Raw genomic sequence first — 23679 nt, 5'->3', positions numbered from 1 at the left:
CTACCTAGACTTTGCGAGGCAGCGAAAACGGAAAACGTAGGGCCGAGGAATGGCGGAGAACAGGATGGTGGATGGGTGGAGGAACGAACGACGCAGAAAAGGGTGCGACGGTGCGGAACATCGAGAAGAAAGAGAGATAACGGTGCGCTACGTCTCGGCTGTTTAATAAACCCGCCTTGTGAAAATATAAATTTTAATTAAGCTCCTAAGACGAATGTATCTTGCAAAGTAGCGCGCGTGCGACAAGACGGGGGATGCTCGTTCAGATTCGAGACCGTGATTCCGGCATTTCGGAGCTGCGAGTCACGCGACGTCGAGTCGACGTGCACGGGGAGGGAATGATTCCTGTGTAAAAAAAAAAGGGTGGGAAAGGAAGGAAGAAAAATTCCCGGAATATCATGGCGTGGATGCGACTATAAAAATAGAACGAACTATTTTTATGGTGATTGAAATAACCGTAGGTCCCTATCGTGTCGCCGACGGTATCGAGAAATACTTCCTTCGCGGTTATGCGCACGAACAATAGCCACGAGAGGCGGAAAAAGGACGAGGAGTTGCAAGGTAGAGAGGAGACAGCGTGTAAGAAAGAGTACAGGGATGATAGCGGGCAAGTGGGTAACCCCGAAGGGTCGGGGGAATATCTCTCTGAAATAGATATTCTTTCTCCGCTCACATCCTCGCCGGAACGGTCGAGCACGGGGATCAGGTTAAATCTATTGTATAAAAACCTAAACTCCTTCGTGAGTTTCAGCGTCGAGCCCGAAGAAGCGGCACTCTCTCTCTCTCTCTTTCTCCTTCACTCCCTTTCTCTTCCGTTTTCCTCTTGGCTCCTTCTCGCATCCCTCGCTCACCTTTTATCGACCCTGTCAGCGCGAATATTAGTTTCATTTGCAAAACTCACGACCTTTACCGCTCGAGACTCGCGCTCCATTTTTCTTTTCCCCTGTTTCTTTCCATACATAAGTAATGACAGACTCGGATCTCTCGGAGAGTCCCAATGTTACGCGCATATAGCGGTAACTAGGTCAGATCTCTTATCCAGTACAGTTTTAATTAACGGCGGATGTTTTAATTAATGGCGCTAATAGCGAACGTACCCTCTTGTACAAATCGCGGAAAAATCGTCTTCTCTGTAGATTTTCCATATAACAGCATCATCATCACCACCTCCACCATCACCGTCGGATATATAAAACTCGAGCTCAAAGAATAGCGGAGTAGCTACCGGCTCGTTTGGCCGAGCCGCTGTTTAAATGGTTATCGCTGGGTAATCGTTTAACCCCGCCAAATCCTATTGCGCTTAAATGCAGTTCGCGCGCTCGCGTTCACGAACTTGTACTACCTTCACTTCAGCATCAAGCAGATGGAAGGAAGGGAGAAAAAGAGAGAGACAGCTCTAAGAGCGATAGAGAGAACGGATCAAACTCGCGCGCACGGCGCGGCTCGTTCGGGTCGAGAAGGTACGGGAGAGTTTATTGAAGTATCGCTAATCCCACGGGGATGATCCGCTAGGGTAGCTTGGCAGCTGGGCTCTGGCACATCCTAAAGCGCAAACTGATGGCACACCGTGTGACGCCATGATTTACTCGGTCGAGTCTCGAACCCACAATCTGTAAGGCTTAGCAAGTCCGCGTGCGCCGTCGTTATAACTATCGCCGTCGGGCACCGTCGAGCTCGCGATATTAAAACCCATCCGTTTCCCTCGGGCTTCGCTTCCCGTCGCTTCCTCCTATTACGCTTTTCCTTTTTCCTCTCGTTCTTTGTATTCTTTTTTTTCTTTCTTATCGAATTGCGTTGAATTCTAGATGGGACATGTACGAGCCGAACTCGATACCGTCTCCTCTTCTTTCTCGAAATTCCATCGAACTCTCCCCCAATTATAGAGCCCATGATTTTTTCACATTAGCGTTTTGAAATTGATTCTTTTTGCGATTTTTCCTCGTACTTTGAAATCTTTTTTGTTCTCGAACAACGAGGTGCATCAACAAAGATATATGTCAATATTCGCGATAAAACAGCATATAGAGAAAGACACAGAAAGAAAATAAGAGAGAGAGAGAGAGAAAGGGACAGAGACAGTATAGGACTTCTCAAGAAGAAAAAGGCAAAACGTATAATTATATTTATAATTTTTTTCTAATACGTATTAATTCATTTCTGCACATTAATTACCGTGCGTGACTGATATTTGCCATTTGTTTGTTACTGATTTTACAATTTGCGATTTTATATTTGAAAGAGAAAGAGAGCGAGAGAGAGATTGGGAGAAGGGATGAGAAGGGATAAATATTCATTTTTCTCTACGATCCAAACCTATAAGAAATAGCGACTATACTTTGAGGAAGGAGATCAGGCTGTTACATTCGAAATGAGATCTCTTCATGAGCTAAGGGTAGTTCCCGCCGCATTCGTTGATGCCACGTTCGTCTCCGCGGTTCTCTACGTGTTGCCCCCCACAATTTCTAACGCCGCTCACGTATTTTGGTGATGACGTCACGCGTGAAGAGAGCAAAATATAAAGCCGCACGAGGACCCTACGGTACCGGAGCCAGGTGTATTTGTGGGAAAGGAGGTCGGGTGGGCGGTCAGATAGAGTATGGAAATGTATAGTTACAGGATGCCGCGCGAGTCTACTTACAATGCCGTAAAATAGTTCCCCAGTGTATTGTTATCCTATAGACTGCGGAACGAAAGGAATGTAAGTATTTACTCGCACCACTGACTGCCACATCTGCAACATTCCACGTACGACCATGTAGCGCGCACGTGTTTTCAAAACTATTGGCATTTATACACAGATCGTGTCAATTAAGTATCGGTAGATTTTTCAATACAAATCGATCGAATAGTTCCATCATGACCTTGTGTCACGCGACACGCTCAGTCAAATTGTGCAAAAAAAAAAGGAACAAAAAAAAACAAACAAAACAAGAGAAAGGAAATTGAAGCGTCAAAAAATTCATCGTCGGCCGTAAAAAAAAATTACCAGATATTTTTTGTCTGTGCTCCTGTGGCAGGAATCCCGTGGAAAACCGCGGCGCAGAGCGCGCGAGTTAAAATGAAATAAATGACAACTGAGTCAAGAATGGAAGTAGAAATGCTGTTCGATAAAAGCAAGTCAAAAAAGGTGAGAAAATGGTGATTAAAGACAGGTAGGGGAGAACAGAGGACAAATACAATGAAAGTGTGTTCTCCATCCTATTCTCCGCCATGACCTCTTAAACTCCCCTGATGGAAACGGTCCGAGATGAAGTTCCATCACGAATACTCACATCATAATCGATGATCGATGAAGTCGAAGGAGACAGGAGTTCAACGATAAAGGCGGGTACTTTTTAATATCTAAGCCAGCCACGTAACTTTGGAAGGAAAAATTATTGGAAGATCGTTTTGCAGCACTTCACCAACATTGCCTTCTAAAAATGTCATGGCATCGATCTCTACGATGTCCCAAGTTCCCCAAGACTTTCTTCTTTACACACGAACAAAAATTTCGGAATAAATTTCTTTTTAACATAAATATCTAAGTGAAAACTGCTTTCAAATTGCAAACGTATAAAAATTTAAAGATTAAATAAATTATGACTTATATTTAAAAGGTCATAAATATAAGAATCTCATTTCTCATTTAACTGCGGATTAAATAGATTTTACTTAAAAAGATTTTAATCTTAGTATTAATAGCAATAATATTTAAAAGTTGAGATGTTAAAAAAGTCATGAATAAAAGTGACATCCAATCAAAATTCGAAAAGAAAGATTGACTTTAAATATATATTAATCAAAGAGCTCGCAGAGATGAAAGGAAGCGAAGAGAACTCGTCGGCGCGTTTCTCGTATACCGTAAATGAAATCAAAGGATAAACACGCCGCTACGTTTTCGGTCTACGAACCATTAAAGTTCGTCATTAATGCAATCGCGGCGTTAGAACCGTAATCAATCCGGGACGAAATAGGAGGTTACAAGTACGATCTGCGAAGGAATGGGACGCACGTACGGTTGAGTTAATGCAGTTAGAAAGTTTCGGTGTAGCGGAGAGTTCTCCTGTATCTTGAACATTAGTTGGAAAGCGCTCCATAACGGCACATATCGGCTGCGCGTTGTAATAACAACGAGCACGACGACAAATCCGTGAGGTGTTAAGCCGCAAGGGAGAAAAAGTTTCCCGACGCGCTTTACAAAGTACGACGAAACTTTGCTTTACCCGTTAACGCGCGTAACGCCGCTAATGCCGAGGCACTGTACTAGACAGTTATCAGACCCATAACGTTTATTGGTTCGTTAAGCGTCCCGAGAATTGTTTAGGAAGCAATAAAACTTACTGATCCAATAATCGCGACTCCCGAGACGGGGACAACTGAATGAGACGGCTAATAGTATTGTATGGGAGCGTTAAGACGAACTTCAGAGACAAATATTAGGTGCTTACTTGTAAATCTCCTCGACGAAGTCGACAGAGGCACTCTATGCAAGTACGTCGTGAATAAATTGGCGGTCTCCGAGAAAGTGCATCTTTTCATAAAACTTAATGAAAATTAATACATTTCATAATAACATATTTAAATCGTATCGCACACGACTTGAAAGAAAGAACGACTTTGTTGAAGTATCCAAATATTTATAGTTAGATGCAAATCTAAAAATGATTTTCTTGAATCATCAAAATAATTACGTAAGAATTTCAAATATCACGAGTAATGTTGCAAAAAGTTTTGACATTCTAGCAACCAATTTGAGCGTTCTCATAATATTTTGATAGTCCAACAAAACTGTTTTCAGATCTATCTAAATTTTTAAATATTTCAGTAAAACCGTTCCATGTAGATACGATTCATACAGCAAATTTTTTTCAGACTCGTTTTTAAATTAAAAATTGTTTTACGAATGGTGTACAATATACCTATTATACTGCAATATCGGAAAAATAGTGCCATTAAATATGAATATCTCAAATCTATTTTTGTCAATAGTCGTATTATTCAAATTTTTGCAACACAACACAATTTTCCAACGCAACGATTCTATAAATTGAAAATCAAATAGACGTCAGATGAAAGCTCTGACGACCGTAGAAAATGTCCAATTATATTTCTTCGTATGCGTGATGTTTGATGTCAAACCGATATTACGTGTCCGTTGGTTTCATGCGACGGTACCGGCTTGTGTGATTAACAGCTCTAAAATATGACGGTAACCTGTTATTAGTAAGCCATAACGTTACCATAAAATATCCCTACGGGGATCGGTGGGCGCGAGTTAACCTCCCCCATATAGTTGACGGTTTGGCTGCATACAACGATCCCGCATACAGAATGTTATCATGGCCAAATCTAGGCAGGCCAACGACACGTGGTTAAATTATTAGGGTCCCGTATAATTGGCCGACGGCTTGCGGTTTAGTTCAACACGGACCATCGCGTAGTTTGGTTTAGCGAGGAATACCTTCATGTTCGAGGAGAAAGGAAAGGGTGGTTGAGTAACTCCACCGTTTTGATCCAAGGATTTCGCTTGCGCTTCACCAGGACGCGAAAGGGTGAAGGATTAAAGTTGTCAAAAGTCGCGTCTGAGTTTGTTCGAAGGAGGATGAAGCTCTTGTGTTGATCGATAGACGGTTACGCCCGATAGCACTTCCATCGACATAACGACTAGAGTAGCGAACAAATATGCGGACAAAAAATCGAGCATGATAAAAATGAAGAGAAAGTGTGCGATCGAGAAGCTTTATTGTTTATTTTCGTTGTCGTTATTTAGGAAAATTAATTAAGGAAAATTCGTACATATTAAATCTTCGCTTTAGACATAACAAAAAATTTACGGATCCAAATAGTATCGTACATTAAATGTTAAATATTGATGATTCTCATCTCATGTTTGCATTAAACGCCATATTTACGTTATTTGAATAAAATCCGGAACCATAATTTTTCACGAATTTTTATTAAAATGTGAAACAAATACGTTCCATTCGGCATGTTCGCGATTTGCCATTTATAACGAAAACAACGTCATCATAATTTTTAGTAGTTAAAAATAGAAATATAATAAAATACAGTAGGTGAATGCGGAATTCTTTTTCCATCATGCATGGAAACCAGACTCTTTTTCGACATTAACTGGTTTTTCGTTACGTTAATTAATTATCAAGTAATTGGTAATTAATTCCACCTAAGTAAACGACTCCAAGTTGCTATTCTCAATCACGTAGGCAAGAAAAAACTCCTCGTAAACTTTGAAAGTTGAAACTTACGGAAGGTAGTTACGTGCAAATCAATCCCGATGTATTTTTAAATATTGAACTTTTAAATATAATTACAATTAGCTTAATTAATCATGTCACGATTGTGTAGAGTATTTCGTTTCCAGTCTGTTCATTCGCGGAAGCAAGTTAAAATCAAATCCTCCTCCCCCAAATGTCAAATCAGACTTGACTAAAAATAAACAATACAATTTGCAAATGTGTTTATATAATAGAGACGTAACTCCCATATGCATTCCCCGTCCGACATTCGTTCCCAGGTCTCCATCAAACCGTGTGGCAACCACGCTCTTTCCCAACGGTTTCACCCCGTAGTAGAACTTGTTTTTTCTCGTTTTTCACGCGAGTCTGTCGGTCTCCGCATTCAACCCCTGTCCCACGTGCCAAACGCGCGTAAAAGAGTGTAATCCGTTTCATTGCCGTATAAAGGCTTCCAAAGAGAAAGAAAGAGAAAGAAAGAAAAAGAGAGAGAGAGAAAAGATGAGAGACAGAAAGTTTCGCAAAGAAAAGGGATGAGAGAAAACTGAAGAGAGAAAGCGCGTCATGTCGGATCGGTCGCCGTTTATTAAGCGTTATTAAGCGGAACGCAGCCCGACAGACATGGTGGATCTTTATTTTATATACGCGCCGCGAATACAGCTCCCGGGATTATCCCGGGCGCGAAGCTGACTGACGTGAAATTCGAAAGAAAAGCCTTTAATCCACGACCAGCCTCCGACCGCGTACCAACCTGCGAGCTTCGAGGTTTTCCGCTGCGCTTTGCGATTGGCGGCCAATCAACACCCGCCTTCGATGCGGCTTCGCTCTCCTTCCGACAGGCGCTTTATCGCTGAATCGACCGCGAGAAATATCTCGGGAGAAACCGCGCGATAGAACGTCGGATAGACCTCGTGGGTGTACTTTTCGAAGAATTTGCAGTCGAGCTTCTCTCCCCGTGAAAATTTCCTTTGACATAATTGTGAGAAAAATTATTGGATATTAATTGATATTAAAAATTTTAATTGAAAAATTAAATTAAATTCAAGTAAAATATAATAAAATTTATTATGTCACAAAACTCTATATAAATTTCACCACAGAAAATAAATAGAAAGATTGAAATCGACCGCAATATCTTCCATTTATACGGATTATTTTTTTCCATTTAGAATTTTTTTTTCTTAACAAAAATATCAGCAATTCGTGGTTAAGTTATAAGTGATCACAAAAAACTATGAAATAAAAATAAGCCTCAAAATAACAATAATTTAAACGACCCCTGAATCAATTATTGTATTATTTTATAATAATCATTATTTAATACTGATGATTCTTTTAAACAATTTAAAACAGAGTATAGAGTTTCAATATAGACTCCAGACGATCAATAATTCTATGCAATAATATTCGCTTTATTCTTTTATTAAATTTAATAATTATACAATTTGCTTGAATTACAATTTGAGGATTAATAAAATTGTTAAAATTAAAACTTAAAAATTTGCAATAAATAATTTCCCATTACAGCTAAAAAATACCTCCGATTGATTTAATTCCGTCTGATTTAATAAATGTAACAAAAAATAAATAAAATAAATAAATTTCTTCAATGCAAAAACATTATTAGTCCAATCAAAATTCTTTCAAAGATGTTAAATACAATTGCTGCAAATCGTTGTAATTAGATTTCGTTAACGTGCAGTCTATATTTAATCACAAAAACAAGCGGACAAAATGAAACTTTATGAGAAACTAATACCAGCATTTTGCCGTTCGAGAAAGGAGGCTCGCAGAGGTAGCGCGTTATCGTACCTACGCAAAGGCAATCTTCCTGATTAAATTTCCGAACACTTTGAAGGTACAGTTTAAGGTGAAACCAATATCGGCATAGACACGCGTACGCTTATATTGCGCGTGTACGTGGCACATAAGGAGCGCACATAACCGACCGCAGCGTAATTACATATACGACATATACGTGCGCGAATCCACTTGGTTATCATCAGGCTTATCAAAATACAACCAAAATCCCCATCTCACGGTGGTGTTCATGAGAACGCGATACGGTTCACTCGCTTCCCGTGATAAATACTTTGTCATTACCTCGTTTATATTGAGCGCATCGATCATCGCTGCACGAAATAAATGCGCCGGAGGTTCGTCCCATGAAACTTTATGCCGTAACGATTTTCTCGTCCCTCCCGACCTTTCGAAAAGAATAAAAAGAACAATAAATAACGATCTAAATAACGAAGTTCTCGTACGATTAATGTGCGCAATAGCGTGCCCGACATCCCCTCGCCTGTGCGCTGCTACGCGAAAGTTATCGGCATTTAGTTGAAGCAATTTGTTGAGTTAAAATAGTGAGAAAAATGTGCAACGGTTAATCGCATCTAGAGAGGAAATATTTTCATTACTCCGTAAAATACTGCACGAGCCACAATAACGATAGATATTGGCGCCCGCGAACGACGTTGAGAACAATCGCATTCCTTGTTTCGAGATATCTGCGGAATCGTCGGCGGTTTTCACTATGTAATTCCACGTTCCGTTTCGACGTTTTCCGGCAAAGGAACTAGAAAAGCAACCGGCATTCTCTCAGGAAAAATCTCGCCCGGCCACCTTCATTATTCAGAGAGAGTATATCGTGCAAGGTATTGAGGCATCGAGCGACTGTAATTGTGCGGATAAAGAGTCAAAAAGTAGTCATCAGCTTCGTCTTTAAGTTACTCTGTTCTACGCGAAGAGGAGATAAACGATTGCCTATCAACGATCTCGAGTACCTGCTCGAGAATCTAATTACGTAAAAAACTAGCTTTATCTAGATATCTCCCTGAAAACGAGAGGCTACAGTCTCTAAGTGAGCTTTATGCCCTTCTTTGCCTCAAAGAACATTGAAGAAAATTCTATCATATTCGCTACAATCTCGCTCTTTCTTTCCTCTCGCCTCTAGAGAGATTCAAACGAGTAGATAATCTTACGATGCGTAATACATCGTTTCGCGAAAGCAAGTACATCGATGAAAGTGGACGCTCTTATTCGCGACGATAAAAAAAAGCAAGGCGGTTCTTCGCCAGGCTTTAAGACAACGCAATACATCGTTACGTTTTATGCTAGAAACGGCAATCGTAAATAGCTGAATCTTGTAACAACAAGTATCGCACACGTCTCCTGTAGGTACTACGGTTTAAAATTTAATGAAAACCGTTACATATAGTTAAGAGCCATCGTAAGTTCCCGAGAATGGCTCTTTAAATCTTATCCGGATTCGAGTGTACGATTATCGGGAACTGGGAAGGGTACACGAAATGGGTGGAATTGAGAAAACGTCGTTAATCGTAGAACAAAGCTGCCATTGTCGCGCTAATCAGCAATGGCCACCATGATCGAAAATAAATTCCTTGAGAACGAGTGCGCGCCGCGGCGCGACTCGGCGTATTCGGGTTGAGCACGAACGCCACTTTTCTTTATTGCACTTTCATACGTGTGCTGGGTACGTTTCAGAGCGTGCCTTGAAATTCAGCGACTAGAAGCTTACCCATCTAGAATACGTATGTAGCTATGGATATATAAATAAATACAAACACGCGCGCATTACGTGTTTCAGTAACAATCAGCGCTTAGAAAGGTCCGTGCAACCACTAATCGTGTTCCGATAAAAACAATGTATACTGCTGAATTCGAATTAAAGCCGATTATGTATTTATTAATATTGAAAATTATAAAATTCCATTTTAAACCGATCCACAGCTCTACAAATTTATTTGTAAATAAAATAATGTATGGAATTATAAAAGATACTTTGTTACATTTATTTAGTTATATTACGCTTTCTTTGTTGTCGGAAATTTGTTTCGATTTTTTTTTCTATAAGACAAACATGACAATTGTGATTTTTCATCGCGATGCAATCATTTCTCGTATCTTAATTCTATAATGATCGAGATCAATCAAAGGGAATACTATCCTAGGAAAGAGCATTACGAGAACTGAACTTTCGGAGAATCGAATCAATTGATCGTGGGGTTACCGTGGAAATAAAATCAACCCTACTTTTACGTGTCCGAGTATCCCTCTCTACGTTCCATTATGGCCGAGAGCCTGCAATTTTACGCAGTGAATTAAGGCCGTCCCAAACCAAATTCCATACTGATGCAAGTAACTGGGTTTCGGGAATTTCCCGTGAGGAAAGCGGAGTAGTTCGACGATTCAAATAATTTCAACTGCAACATGCGCCCTGTTTTGTTAGCTCGCGAATGGAAACTAGCGAGTTGTCGACCTGATCAACTGGTCGCGATTGTAGTCCTTATCGTCAATACGATAACAGGACGAATTCTCGCGTGTCGATGATTACATGATTCTACCTGACCGTTCTACTACGAGCACTGGCACGACATTAATACCATTATGTGAGTGGACCTTCGAATTAACCCTTCGCACGTTCCCTATGCGACTGCAACATTTATGAATCGTACGTCGTTTGTACGTACAAATCGCCGTTGACATTTAGTTGCTCATTTATCGATCCAGTCAGTAGCGTTCAGTTCATGAACATAATCGTTTAACAGTTTGTTACGAAAAAGTGGCTCTTTCATCATTACAAGATTTCAAAGGAATAATCCCGCTTTGTTACTTGATGAAGTCAGATTTTTTCAAAGGAGATTTTTTTCTCATAATTAGGTTTTTTATTATAATAGATTTTTTTCTCTCTTGAGTTGGATTTCCTACCACTTCAGAGCAGTTTTGAATTTCTAGTAATAATGAAAACTAAAACGATAAAATAACTCAATAGATTTTCTTGTAAAACGATGCACTTACATGCAATGAACTAGATCATATATTACATTAATCTCGAGTATTACGATATCGCAAAATTATCGTTTGCTTGTCTCTTCTTAACTCTTCCTTTTATTTCAGTAATATTTTCAACTATTTTAAAGCGATGATTATTTAGGTTTAGGTAATATACAACTAAAAAATAGATTAAGAGTAACGATGAATGAAGAAGGATAAAATCGATAATCCAAATACCTGGCGAACATAAAAAAAAGTTTACTTTCCACGTAATTTTTTTATCTTTACAAGCAACATTTTTTTACACAAATTAAAATCAATTATAAGAATTCTATTCGGTAATCTATACAGTCAATAAACATAATTAAAATTTGCATAATTACAAATTTGCATAATTTACAAATTTAGATAGATCTAGATCTGAAAATAATTTTATTGAACCATAAAAATAATTACATAGGACGCTCAAATTGGCTCAAACTTGCTATTATAAAATATCAAAACTTTTGATAGCACTGATTACGCCTAAGATTTCCATTTACTTACTTATTTTGGTTCCAACAAAATTACTTTCAGAGATCTGTAGTTAAATTTTTAACAACTTCTTTTAAATACTTTTTTTAAATATTTCAATAAAAAAAATCATTCTTTTCATTCGTGTACAACATAATTTCTTCAGACATTTCTTTAGAAGTCAAAGTTAATTTTTAACGGAACGGAAATAAAAATGGGTAAAGTGCTGCACATCACGATAGCTATGACTTTCATGCATTTATCACGCATCGGATATGTCCGTACGAAACACGCGCGGGTAGAGTACGACATAAATTAGATTGTACTTTCACACGAGGGAATACGATAGAGTATGCGTGTCTCGCATTCGCATTGCACATCCATGAGAAACTCCTGCGTTAAAGCATATTACTCCGATCATTACGTGGCAGATGCCTATTGAATTGGTGGAATACTATAATGTTTCGTCAATATTTACAATCTCAACCAATCGATTGCTTGTTCGTGGATACGTTGAAACTTCAGTAAAACCGAGCCAAGACTTTTATTTCGTAATGGAACGCCGCATCAAGAATAATAATAAGTTGTGTTACATCGGTTTTTTTCCGCGCGTTCGATTGGCTCGAATTAAAATTGTTGACCTGCTCCACTCGAAAAACTACTAACTAGACAGCGGTGAAATATCGACGCTAAAAGTAAAACTCTGGCTTTGGCTTTGTGTTCAAGTAGACTCGCACACTCTACAAATTTCAATTAGCGTTTGAAGTTAACTTTCCTGTTTAAAGAATGGAACACCAGCGAATGTGTGGTTTCTCTACCAAGCGTAGTACGCGCAAATGAAAAAAAGTGGCTGTTAAATCGGCGGTAAGACAGATAGAAACATCGCCACTTGCCAAAGTAGCTATCTAGATTCTTTCCACCGTTCTAACTCTATTTACTAGCGCATTATCTAACTGGCAGGCACCGTACTGTAAAAATTAAGGCCGCTTTCTTCACTTTAGCGTAAAAATTTGAGGAGCTTTGTGCTCATTACGTTTAACAAATTTTAACAAATTAAAAAAATACATCTTTCAGTTTATATGGATAACTGCTTTATTTTTTCAAAAATCGTATAATATATGTACGACATTCGCGAGTATTTCAATATTATCCGTGGATGATAGAATAGTCTCTATTTTCGCACGACATAATCTCATATTAAATATGATGTATGCTGTACGTTCATATAAATGTTCCATGTTATAAAGGTCTGCACACGAATATATACAGACTAAGCAGTGAATTCATCTCACATTAACAGAGCCTAAATAATTACTTCTACTAAGGCTAATTTTCATTAACGCTTTATGTAGTATTCACAGTTGATTCAACCTCTACTCCAGAAATTAATAAACAAAACTGCGGGAATATAATTCCGAGTCTTCAAAAACTATTATGTTCGTTGTTAACAATAAAACTGTTTAAATCGTATATTTGTAAAGAGAATATCAAAGGTTAAAAATAATATCCAATATTTTTTTACAAGGGTACAATAAAAAATCCGCAAAGCAATTAATGATCGTTATTTATACAAAGCAGTATAAAAGATTGAAAAAAAAAAACATACTAGCTGGCATATTGTAGAATTTAAAAGAACGAAGTAATCTACTAGTTTTATATGATTGGATTTATGTATAAACAATGTTAAATAAACAACTTTGTGAAAACTCTAAAGTGGATACACTGTGCGAATGGCGGTCTGTTTTGCTATATCCTTACCGTCACGGCGCTTCTTGGTGGCTTAGCTTTAACACAGCAAATCCCACGATCGCTTGGAGCGGAGTTTAAGCTGGGCTTAAGTCTTAAGTGACAGTAATGAAACCGCGTGTCGGTCGGTTTTGCCAAAATGGCATTTTCTTCCCTTCTCATGCGCAGTCGTTTACATCAGAACAAACAACGCTTCCAATCGCTAAATGAGAGTATAAGACGAGAATGAAAATTATTTGAGCATTAAAATACGGGGAAAAGCCCGTTCTGTGGTAATTTTATTACCCCCTTGGGTTAATAGAAAGGCTAAACGCTTTTACCGCGTCGGACCGCTGTAATTGCAATTTATAGTCGTAATTCGCCAGACTTATGGACGTAACAAAATACAACAGGGGACACACAACGTACCGAAGATTATTCCCGCCGTACGAAACGTTTCGATCGATATTAAAACAATCGGATGGCGTGAAGCGGCATTATGGCGCTTGAAAAACGGGCCAACTTTGGCACATGTTTTTTCTCGGCACAGCTACGACCGTGCCGTCTCTCGGGTGTCCTTTAATTAATTAGCACGGGAGCAGCAGGAAGAGGCAGCTGCCAAGCGGCGCACGGGATAGTATACAGGACGACCGATAGGCGGAACGGGAGAGAGAGAGAGAGAGAGAGAGAGAGAGAGAGAGAGAGAGAGAGAGAGAGAGAGAGAGAGAGAGAGAGAGAGAGAGAGAGAGAGAGAGAGAGAGAGAGAGAGAGAGAGAGAGAGAGAGAGAGAGAGAGAGAGAGAGAGAGAGAGAGAGAGGGAGAGAGAGAGACAGGAGAGAGAGAGAGAGAGAGAGAGAGAGAGAGAGAGAGAGAGAGAGAGAGAGAGAGAGAGAGAGAGAGAGAGAGAGAGAGAGAGAGAGAGAGAGAGAGAGAGAGAGAGAGAGAGAGAGAGAGAGAGAGAGAGAGAGAGAGAGAGAGAGAGAGAGAGAGAGAAAGAAAAGGGAGATGAGATTGTGGAGGGAGACATGCGAATGGGCGAGAGGGTAAAGGTTGGCATTGCTCGTGCAACATTAGCCCCGGGCCGGACTGGTTACACCGACATTCAGCTCGTACGGTTTCGCATGCTTCCAAAGTACCCCAGCGCTGAAAGATTCGCAGGTGTAGTTGCTTACTATTACTACCACCATCATAAACAGCACCACTACCATCATCCATTTCTGCATCAAACTCCTACCTCACGCATCTCCGCATGCGTTGCGCGCGTTTATTTAGCTACACCCGTGTGTCTGACATTACGTAATTAAATGCATACAGCCTCAAGCTTAAGTACCGGCGTCCTGCTGGTGTATTAATCAATGAAAGAGCTGCGTTTCTCACGAGAGAGCGAGACGAGTGGCATGCATCAAAAATAGTTGGAACGGTTTAAGATCAAACGCGTTCCCGGATTTGCTTCCGCCTCGGTTGCTTCTAATCTCGCCAGCTGTGGAAATAGAGAATTCTACAACGCGATTCTACCACCACGAAAATGCGTTCCAAATGAGAATTAGTTAGACTTGAGAAAGGAAAAACAAAGCAACGTTAAAATAATAAAATGGATAGAGATCTGCACATTCGCGATAACAGAAGATAATAATCGTAGAAAATATAATTTCTTTGTGTTCAACATAAGTTTCTATTTTTTTTATTAATACAAATATTCTAATTTATCGTGCTGTACATTGTATCATAAAACGTTTCGCCAACTAAATAAATCTTTTATTAAGAATGAGGTAACGGTCTAACAAAATCCAGATGTAATCACATTTTCAAATTACCACCAACAGACAGTTTAGAGGAATGACCGAGGCAGAGAATTTCGAGTTGGCAAGAAGATGAGAGATAGGATGAGAGATGTACCATGCGGTCCGAGAGAAAACTCGGCACCAACTTCGGCCTGCGCGAGCGTGTTGCATGGATGGTCAGGTCTAATGAACGAATGGGGTCTCCGCGCAAAAGAAAACAGGAATAAATAAAAGAGCTCGTCGTCGCTTTTGCGGTCAGTTACTGCCGCGACTCCTCTCGCTCTCTCGGTTCAGTTCACCCAGCAACACGGTCGAAGTCCAACGATGGAGGGAGTTTGCCACCCTACGCTTGAAATTAATCACTTTTTCATTAATGTCGCTTGCGAGTTGGGAAAACTCGTACGCGTTGGAAACTGTCGCATCCCAATATCTTTATTACAGTTTCTTCGAATCTTGTGCAACGAAGGATAGAAGCTACAGAAAATTTCTCTTTTTCCAGATATTTCGTGACAACAGCATAGAGTATAAGAATTCGAGGAACATCATTAAGTCTCGGAAGAAGATACAGCAGAAACGGTCATTCAACGCAAACTTGATGAAATGATTATCTCATTATCGATACAACGATTGATAAAGAGAATGGTAATGGATTAACTTATTTAATTAATTCGCTAACCGTAAAAAAGCAAGCGATATCTCGGCATAAAAGGCTATATGTCACGCGCATTGATGATGAAAGTTCAATGATGCTTATCTCTTTTATACACGACATGAATGGAGCTACCGAGTCGCATGATCGATTATCGTTGATGGTTTACTACCCTCGTGAGATCTCTTGCCCCTTTGACGCAATATAACACAGAGACCAGATGTTCCCTCGCGTGGCAGGGGAATTCATGATTCATGGTCAATTTAAAAGGATAAGATGTTAATATAAATTCACAGTCGAGGATTAATTTGCACATTTATCATAAATTTCAAATTTCTTTTTTATCCGCTTTTCTTTTTTTTTCTTCTCTTTTTTTTTCTTCCTTTCTTTCTTGTGGAGAGAATGGAAAAATTATTTGTAAATATAAAGATCGATCAACGCATTATAATTTAAAAACAACATCGTAATTTATAATCTATTTTTTCTCGCGTAATTCACCATTAGATTGTAATGTTATAAGTCGAGCCGCTTAAGTTAGCACACGTGAATTGCTGCATTAAAAAAGCAGAGGGAAAAACGATATTAGCACCTCGGTGCTACCGGCGATGTGAAAAGAAGCGAATGCAGCGTATCTGCATAAAAACAGGTGGAAGTCAAACGTAATCCAATTACGGGATAATCGCATTGCCTCGAGATTCATACTCGGGCATTCGGGTGAACTATTGAGTGATTAAAAATAATACCCGACAACACACACACACACACACACACACACACACACACACACACACACACACACACACACACACACACACACACACACACACACACACACACACACACACACACACACACACACACACACACACACACACACACACACACACACACACACACACACACACACACACACACACACACACACCACACACTCGCGCGCATAGCACATTCACCTATATGCGGAAGTACATTCACCTATACGCAAACACAGAAACCCACCCACCCACCATCATTCCTCTCTTTACTAAACTCGCTCTTTTTCTTTTACTTTCATATTGCCGGGCTACTATAATTCAATCGCGTTGCAAGTAATAATCGTCTCGTATTACAAAAATCCTATGTATGCTTAAAATGTAATTAGTTAGTTCAAAAGTGCGTTTCTCCGTGAGTCCATGAACTTCTTTTATGATGTATTTTGTTTTAGTAAATTTTTTATGGCTAGCAAATTGATAGAGTTTAGAGTATTATATATAATAAAATAGATACAATTACACGGTGCCTATTAATTTCCGACTAAATTTAAGCATGCGTATACTTTAACGTATACTAAACATATTTATAACATATATATTTGTTTGAACATATTTCTTCTCATTTTTTTGTAATGCGTAAAAATATATACTAGTTAAAATTTTAATTATGTCTCATTTGATTAATTATTATTTTTATAAATTATATTATTTTATAAAGTAATTAATTTATCAATAAGCAGACATCACGATTTTCTACAATAACAGATAGCGATTGCTTCCAATGTAGAAAACTGTTTGCCATCATTTCATCAAATGGAAACCAGTCGATAACAACTGGAAAAATTTATATTATCGACATACAGAATGGTAAAACAGACAGGTCGATAAATGCAGAAACCTAATCATGGGTAAGAATATATAGACTGTTTAGAACAGTCGATACGAACACGCTGCTGTCGGTACAAAGACTTACCTTTATAAGTTACCAAAAAAGATGTTATGCTACGATATGTGTCGGTAATACTATATTACAAATTTTTTTTGTTATTTTATATAAATAAAACTATCAAGAATGTGTATTTTTTTCAATTTTCATATGTAGTTTTTATCAGTTACAAGAGTAAACTATGACTTGCGAACAGGTGAATAAAATATTATACAACAAAGTAAAGAGCAGAATTTTAAAATACTTAAGATTCGCATTCAGGGAGATGCTATTAGCAATATTTGTGTCACTCTATTTATTTTACGTCTAATAAATGATGAATGTACAAAAAATAGCACTAGTAGCATCTCCCCGAACGCACCTTTAGTTGCATCGAGAAATATGAATGAGAAGACAATAATCATCGGTAAATGTCGATATAAATTGCTATATACATATAATAATTATGAATAGCAAATAATTCTAATAAATTTAAAAGTAATATTAAAAATGACATTTATAAACTTTCGTTTGTTCCATAAATGATACATATAGTAATGCTTTTATTATATATCTATATATATATATATATATATATATATATATATATATATATATATATCGTGGCATAACATAACTTTTACAATTACCAGCGTAATAATAAAAATGTATCGATAAAATAAATTGAAGCATTTTTTTAAAAAGTTGCTCCAGTTTAATTATCTTTGTTTGCATTTTCCGTTAATGGAAAATGATAAATTTCTATTGGCGTTTGTTAAATTATTCCTTTAGGTTATATATAACGATATGTCTATTTTTGTAAATATAAATCAACATATTTACGCAAAATCAAATTTAGGAAATATCGCAGATCAGCTTTATTGCATAAATTTCAAAATAAATAATAAAATGATGGGGAAAAATTTTTCCCTCGTAATAGATATACTCGTAATAGATAGATCGTACTGCTCGAGAATGCATGAATTTTATATACAAACATATAAATATAAATGATAATAAATGATGAAATATGAATTTGATATAAATTTTATATCAAAACATATAAATATAAATGTGTAAATAAAATTGATAAAAATAGCTATTAGAAAAATGAGCGAAAAGAAATGATTTATTATAAATAGTAAACTTAATTTTATAATAAAAGTATAACATATTGAATTTCTTCTTTAGTTAAACATATTAATTAAAAGCAAAAAATATAAAATAATTCATTATATTAAAACGTCAATACAAATACATGCAAGTATAAAAAAATCTACATGTAATCTTTGTAAATTTATATATGTATAACATATATATTTTAATGTTTCTATATTTATAAATATAATAAACTTGTTTCTCTTCTAGTCATATTTTGATTGTAATAAAAAGTTATGTAATAAAAATGACAGTGAAAGAAATACGTAAACAGTCACCAAATAAATGTTTATGTAAGCCTCAGAAGAAATAAACGAATCATTTACGGTAAAATAAAATAAATACCGATAAGACATACATATACAAATTAAGAGTGTGTAGAACAAAGAAGAAAATTCAATAGCTATGGAATGGCCTCACATATAATCACTGATAACATTTTATTAGTATTTTTATCAGTTGGAGTTAATTAAAAACATGAAATATATTCTTGCCATGACATTATCTTTAATGATAAAAGAGGCTTAAGAATGTGCGTGTCCGCAAGTGAATAAAGTCATCAACTATATAATAGTTCATAAACAATCGTTATGTAGATTTTGAAGATTGACTTAGGCCCGTTTTCATAATATATAATTAACTAAAGATTAAAGGTTACCAACAGATTCATCAATGAAATTCATTCCTTGATTATCTTTAATCTTTAAATAACCATATATTAAAATCGGACCTTAAAGTATCCACTATAATATTATTATAATAAACTGCATATATATATATATATACACACACACACACACACATACATTATAGTCTTACTTTGTTAAAAACTGAATTTTAAGAACAGACTTTAGAGACAGTGTCTATTTATTAAGAAGACAAAAACTGAATTCTAGAAATAGCTCAATTTCAACATGCTACAATCAAAGTTTGTAATCAAATAAGATGAAGAAGACAATGAACAAATGTCAAGGATCGTTTTTCATTGGATATATGTGTGGCCGGCGAAATAATATGAAAGATAAATGAACAACGTAACAATAACAAACATACGTGCTACGTCGGTCGCTACTGCACGGAAACTTCGTACATCCCTCCGCAGGATGCCACTGTCGGTACGCACCTGTGTCGCTTTTCAGAGACTCGGAACGTGGCCAGGTCCGCCCTGAAAGCAAACATCGCGGAGACACGTTAATTTCAGTGGAAAAATCAATACGTTCCTCCATGCTTCGAGGAACGCTTCGCATCCTATTGTTAACCACGTGTATCTAATACCAGTGATTGTATTCGGAGCTACGTGACGATCCTAGACAATTTCGAGACGCGGCCGCGACAGAGAATCCGTTTGCTGGCGCGATAACGATAATGTGAGGTGGGGGAGGGAGGACAAAAACGTGCGAACCAAGGAACAATCATGCGATATTCGATCTCTTATTCGAGCGCTTATTCCACACTTCCGACCGGCTGTCACAACACGCGAAATACTCGTGGACGGGCGGGTTACCATGGCGACGTTCGTTTATTCGCCGGCGCCGGCAAAGTGTCCGAATACAGTTTACATAAATATATACATATTTCATTATTCTCGATAACAAATAAAATTAATTTATATATTCCAGTCTTTTCTCCCGTATTGATTTTGTATAACTTGCTTATGAGTTGAATAAATATAAATGCTGATTTAATTTGCCTACCAAATTTCAGTGGCAATTCCATATATCGCGCCTTTATTCGTTTGTTTATATTCACGATTAATTTACTTAAAATATTTTTATATAATGTAAAAATTTAATAATTAACACTTCTGCCTGTAAATTTAACACGTAAGTATATACTTTTGCGTAGACCGAGAAATTGTCGTCTGCTCGTTGAAAAGAAACCAATGCGCGACGCGTCAATGATTGCGCACGCAAGTGTCATCGGTTTTCGAGGGATCGGTAAACAATCGAGAGATTGTTTACCGGCACAACCTCGTGGCAGAATGTCGGAGGAACGCGCTGTTAATTCGCGGAATTCTTTCGGATCGACAAGGCGAGTAAATGCATGCCGACGAGGAGGTCGACCGCGTATAATCGAAATGGGAGGAGGGAAGAGTAGAAAAATTGTACAAGAGACATGGAGAGGAGGTTATAGAAAAGAGTGACAGATCTCGGGACGAGCACGCGAACAGCCGCCACTCGTTGTTTGATATCACGTGCTCGCCCCGTAGAATCGATCCCCGCGATTCGAGGCACGAAACTCGTCAACAAACGACCGGGACGAGACGACAGACAGTGCGAGACGTTCGCAGCCTGTTCGGCAGCGTAACGAGAATACGGAGGAAAACACTCACCGCGCTCTACGCGTTCAACGACGATCTTACGGACGTCTCCGCGCGCCGCAGTTACATCATAACACTCGCACGCACACACTATATCTACGTTCTAGGCGCTGATACTAGAAAAACTCGTGTAAAATGTATAAAAAAGGCGACAGTTAGGAAGCTGCCAAGAGAATTGCCATGGCGATGCCAATACCAGGGCGGCCATATTGTGCAACGCCGCGGTCGCTGCTGCCATCTCGCGGCGAATCGAGGAACTTCTCTCGACGGGTGAAACGTGGAGCGAAATTCCCGCCAGATTGCGAATTTAGTGCGATATTTTGATTGATAAATTGCTGATATCGCGTCAATTGCGTTTTGAAAATCATCGGATATTTCTTTTCTGACTAAATTAGAAAAATTATAGAATATTACAGCGGTCGGTACATCGGTAACTCGACGTTGCGTTGCGTTGCGTTTCGTAAAGCTGCTTGAAGATGGCACCACGGATGTCTTTAATCCGCCCACGATCACTTCACGTCGCTAGGTGCGGTTTTTATTTTACACAAATACACGCGCTCCTTTTATCTCGGAAAGTTCAACAGACTGGAATAATAAAATTTTTGTGTAATAAAAGTTTTCGTAGTAATAGCCGTCTCCCCCTTGGCTTTAAGCATAGTGCACGCGTATAAAATAATGGAATAAAGTAAACCCCCGCACGCGTGCGGTTATTGTATTGGCTGAAACAAACGGCTATTCATGCTGCGTGCGCTCCATCGTCGTTCCGTTAATTATCTCGTGGAACGAACTGACTAGGAATATATATGTGTAAGCTAGAGAGCTATTTTTAATTTTCTTGCATCGAGCAGCAATTTTCCAACACAGAGAAAGAGAGAGAGAGAGAGAGAGAGAGAGAGAGAGAGAGAGAGAGAGAGAGAGAGAGAGAGAGAGAGAGAGAGAGAGAGAGAGAGAGAGAAAATCAGGATATTATGAACAGAGACCTGGGAATGTTTGGTCAGTTTTCTCACAGCGCGAAGAGATTTTCCAAAGGGTGGAATTTGCGCGCTTTAAAGTTAAAACTCTTGCAAAGTATTCACCAGCAACATGAAGAGAAAGAGACAAAGAGAGGGAAGAGAGAGAAAGAGAAAAGCAACTAGGAAAAGACTCGCGTGTTTAGCTCCACGACACGCGTCGGGTGTCGCGTGCAACAAATTGTGAGCATCCAGGACGGTAGGGACGCGTTTCACGCTAGGAACTTTACGTTCGTAACAGAAGGTATGAGAAGATGGAGAAGAAGAAGGGAAGGAGGCAGGAGGCAAGGAGACCATCGCGTTAAGAGTCGTTACGCGAGTTAGGATATCCGGCGCCATACGAACGCGAGTAACTCCTTTAACGAACTCCCAAACGAAGTTCGGCTTCTTACTCCTCCGATTTCAGAGTTACGAGCTCATCTAATTAATATCAAGGATTCCTCGCTCGGAAGATACTTGAAACACGTGCCTTCGCTTCCGCACCGACGGCGGATGTCATCCTCTTCCCCTTTTTCCGTCTCCTTTTTTATTTTCTTTCTCCTCCCTTCATCTCATCCTACCCCGTTCGTTTCCTCACAATTAGAGGGTAAGCCCGAAGTTCTTGCCCGTTAAAGAGAACTGGTTTAGTAATTAGAAGAAATCACTAATTACTCTTGCTTTTTGAGCTTGAATTTAAAATTGTTTTACGAGTTTTGGCTCGCGTTTTCGGGATTTATCCGTTTACGGCCTACCTCCTATACTATATATCGGGGGCACGTACGGGCGCGGATGGGAACGATTAAAAAGATTCAGCCTCGACACGGTATCACGTAATTGACGTGACTTCCCACCATGACGGGGCGGATACACGGCGGCGAAACATAATTTTATTGCGCGGGCGTGTCTAATAACTTGCGCCCCGCGCCAAAGCTCAGCTCCCCCGAAAACTTGCCGCCGGAGATATATTTTCGTTTCATCGTCGTAGACGTTATAATAGGAGGAGATTGAGGTTGCGAAGGTGGAGTTTGAAACTCGCATAAATGTGTGTAGGACGGCACGATTCCCCTCCACCTTTCTGATTACTTCGTAAACTTCACGCGCCCGTCGGAACGATGCAACGAGAAGCTTTTAGACACTTGTTTCTGGTGCGTTACGCAATCTCTATAAGCTAGGTTTTACCAGGATTCGCTACAAGAGACTGACTGCTTCGTATAGACAGATACGGTGGAGAGAGTGTGGATTCGCGCGCGACAATAAAGATTGCTTCCGTTAGAAATCTTATAACAAAGTCTGGCCACGAGCGATTGTGTCAAAATCCTCTATGTGGAATATTTACAGGATATATATGAGGAAAAAATGCTATTGTGGATCCTCATTTTATTTGAAGTGTAATTTTTTTATTTTTTAGTTATATTCAAGTCAATGGTATCACTAATGAATTAATCAAGTTTAATATACTTGAAATAAATATAATATTAATTAATATATATAAATATAATTTTAATATACTTGTAATAAAATGAGAAAAATTATTTAAATGAAAAGAAACATTATAACGTAATTATCCGAATGTAATAGTAATGCTGATTTCCCTTATATTTTTACAGAATCTAGTTCCTTCAGATCTATTTGAACTTCCTAGGAAGTCCAAATAGTTTAAAAATTCTTAATGTATGTATTCTCCTAGTAATACTTTTGATCCTATCTTTGTGAATGTTTACCATGAACACTTTTTCCCCGTTTCACAAATATCTTTCATTTTTTAAAATCATTTAAAAATAATAATTACAATTTTTTTTTTAAAAAACAGCTTTTTGCAATGTTTTTTTGTTAAAAT

At 38.4% G+C, this 23679-nt stretch overlaps 2 protein-coding genes across 14 annotated transcripts in view; one reads left to right on the top strand and one right to left on the bottom strand.

Moving 5' to 3' along the window:
* The window catches only part of Lar (tyrosine-protein phosphatase Lar), a 468166-nt gene that overhangs the window by 299572 nt on the left and 144915 nt on the right, over positions 1 to 23679 (bottom strand). For 7 of the 11 annotated variants that reach the window (XM_087410654.1, XM_087410653.1, XM_087410661.1 and 4 more), the window contains one exon: positions 19587 to 19698. The gene's annotated coding sequence lies outside the window, so the exon portion shown is untranslated. Of the gene's footprint in view, positions 1 to 19586; positions 19699 to 20865; positions 21103 to 23679 lie in introns of those variants that run through there. The other 4 variants (XM_087410656.1, XM_087410658.1, XM_011063452.2 and 1 more) reach the window with 3 other exon arrangements.
* Positions 1 to 23679, top strand: part of LOC147908252 (uncharacterized) — a 326417-nt gene that overhangs the window by 287938 nt on the left and 14800 nt on the right. For 2 of the 3 annotated variants that reach the window (XR_015546474.1, XM_087410671.1), the window contains exon 2: positions 15549 to 17115. Coding sequence is in view for 1 of the 3 variants with exons in the window: in XM_087410671.1 (XP_087266797.1) it covers positions 15549 to 15559 (11 nt within the window). In the remaining 2 variants the exon portion in view is untranslated. Of the gene's footprint in view, positions 1 to 15548; positions 17116 to 23679 lie in introns of those variants that run through there. The other variant, XR_015546473.1, reaches the window with a different exon arrangement.

This window comes from Acromyrmex echinatior, chromosome 10, assembly GCF_024713525.1.
Source record: "Acromyrmex echinatior isolate Ae372 chromosome 10, ASM2471352v2, whole genome shotgun sequence".
NCBI classification, from domain to species: domain Eukaryota; kingdom Metazoa; phylum Arthropoda; class Insecta; order Hymenoptera; family Formicidae; genus Acromyrmex; species Acromyrmex echinatior.
Note: the sequence above shows the minus strand (reverse complement) of the source record. Positions and strands in the feature narration are given on the sequence as shown.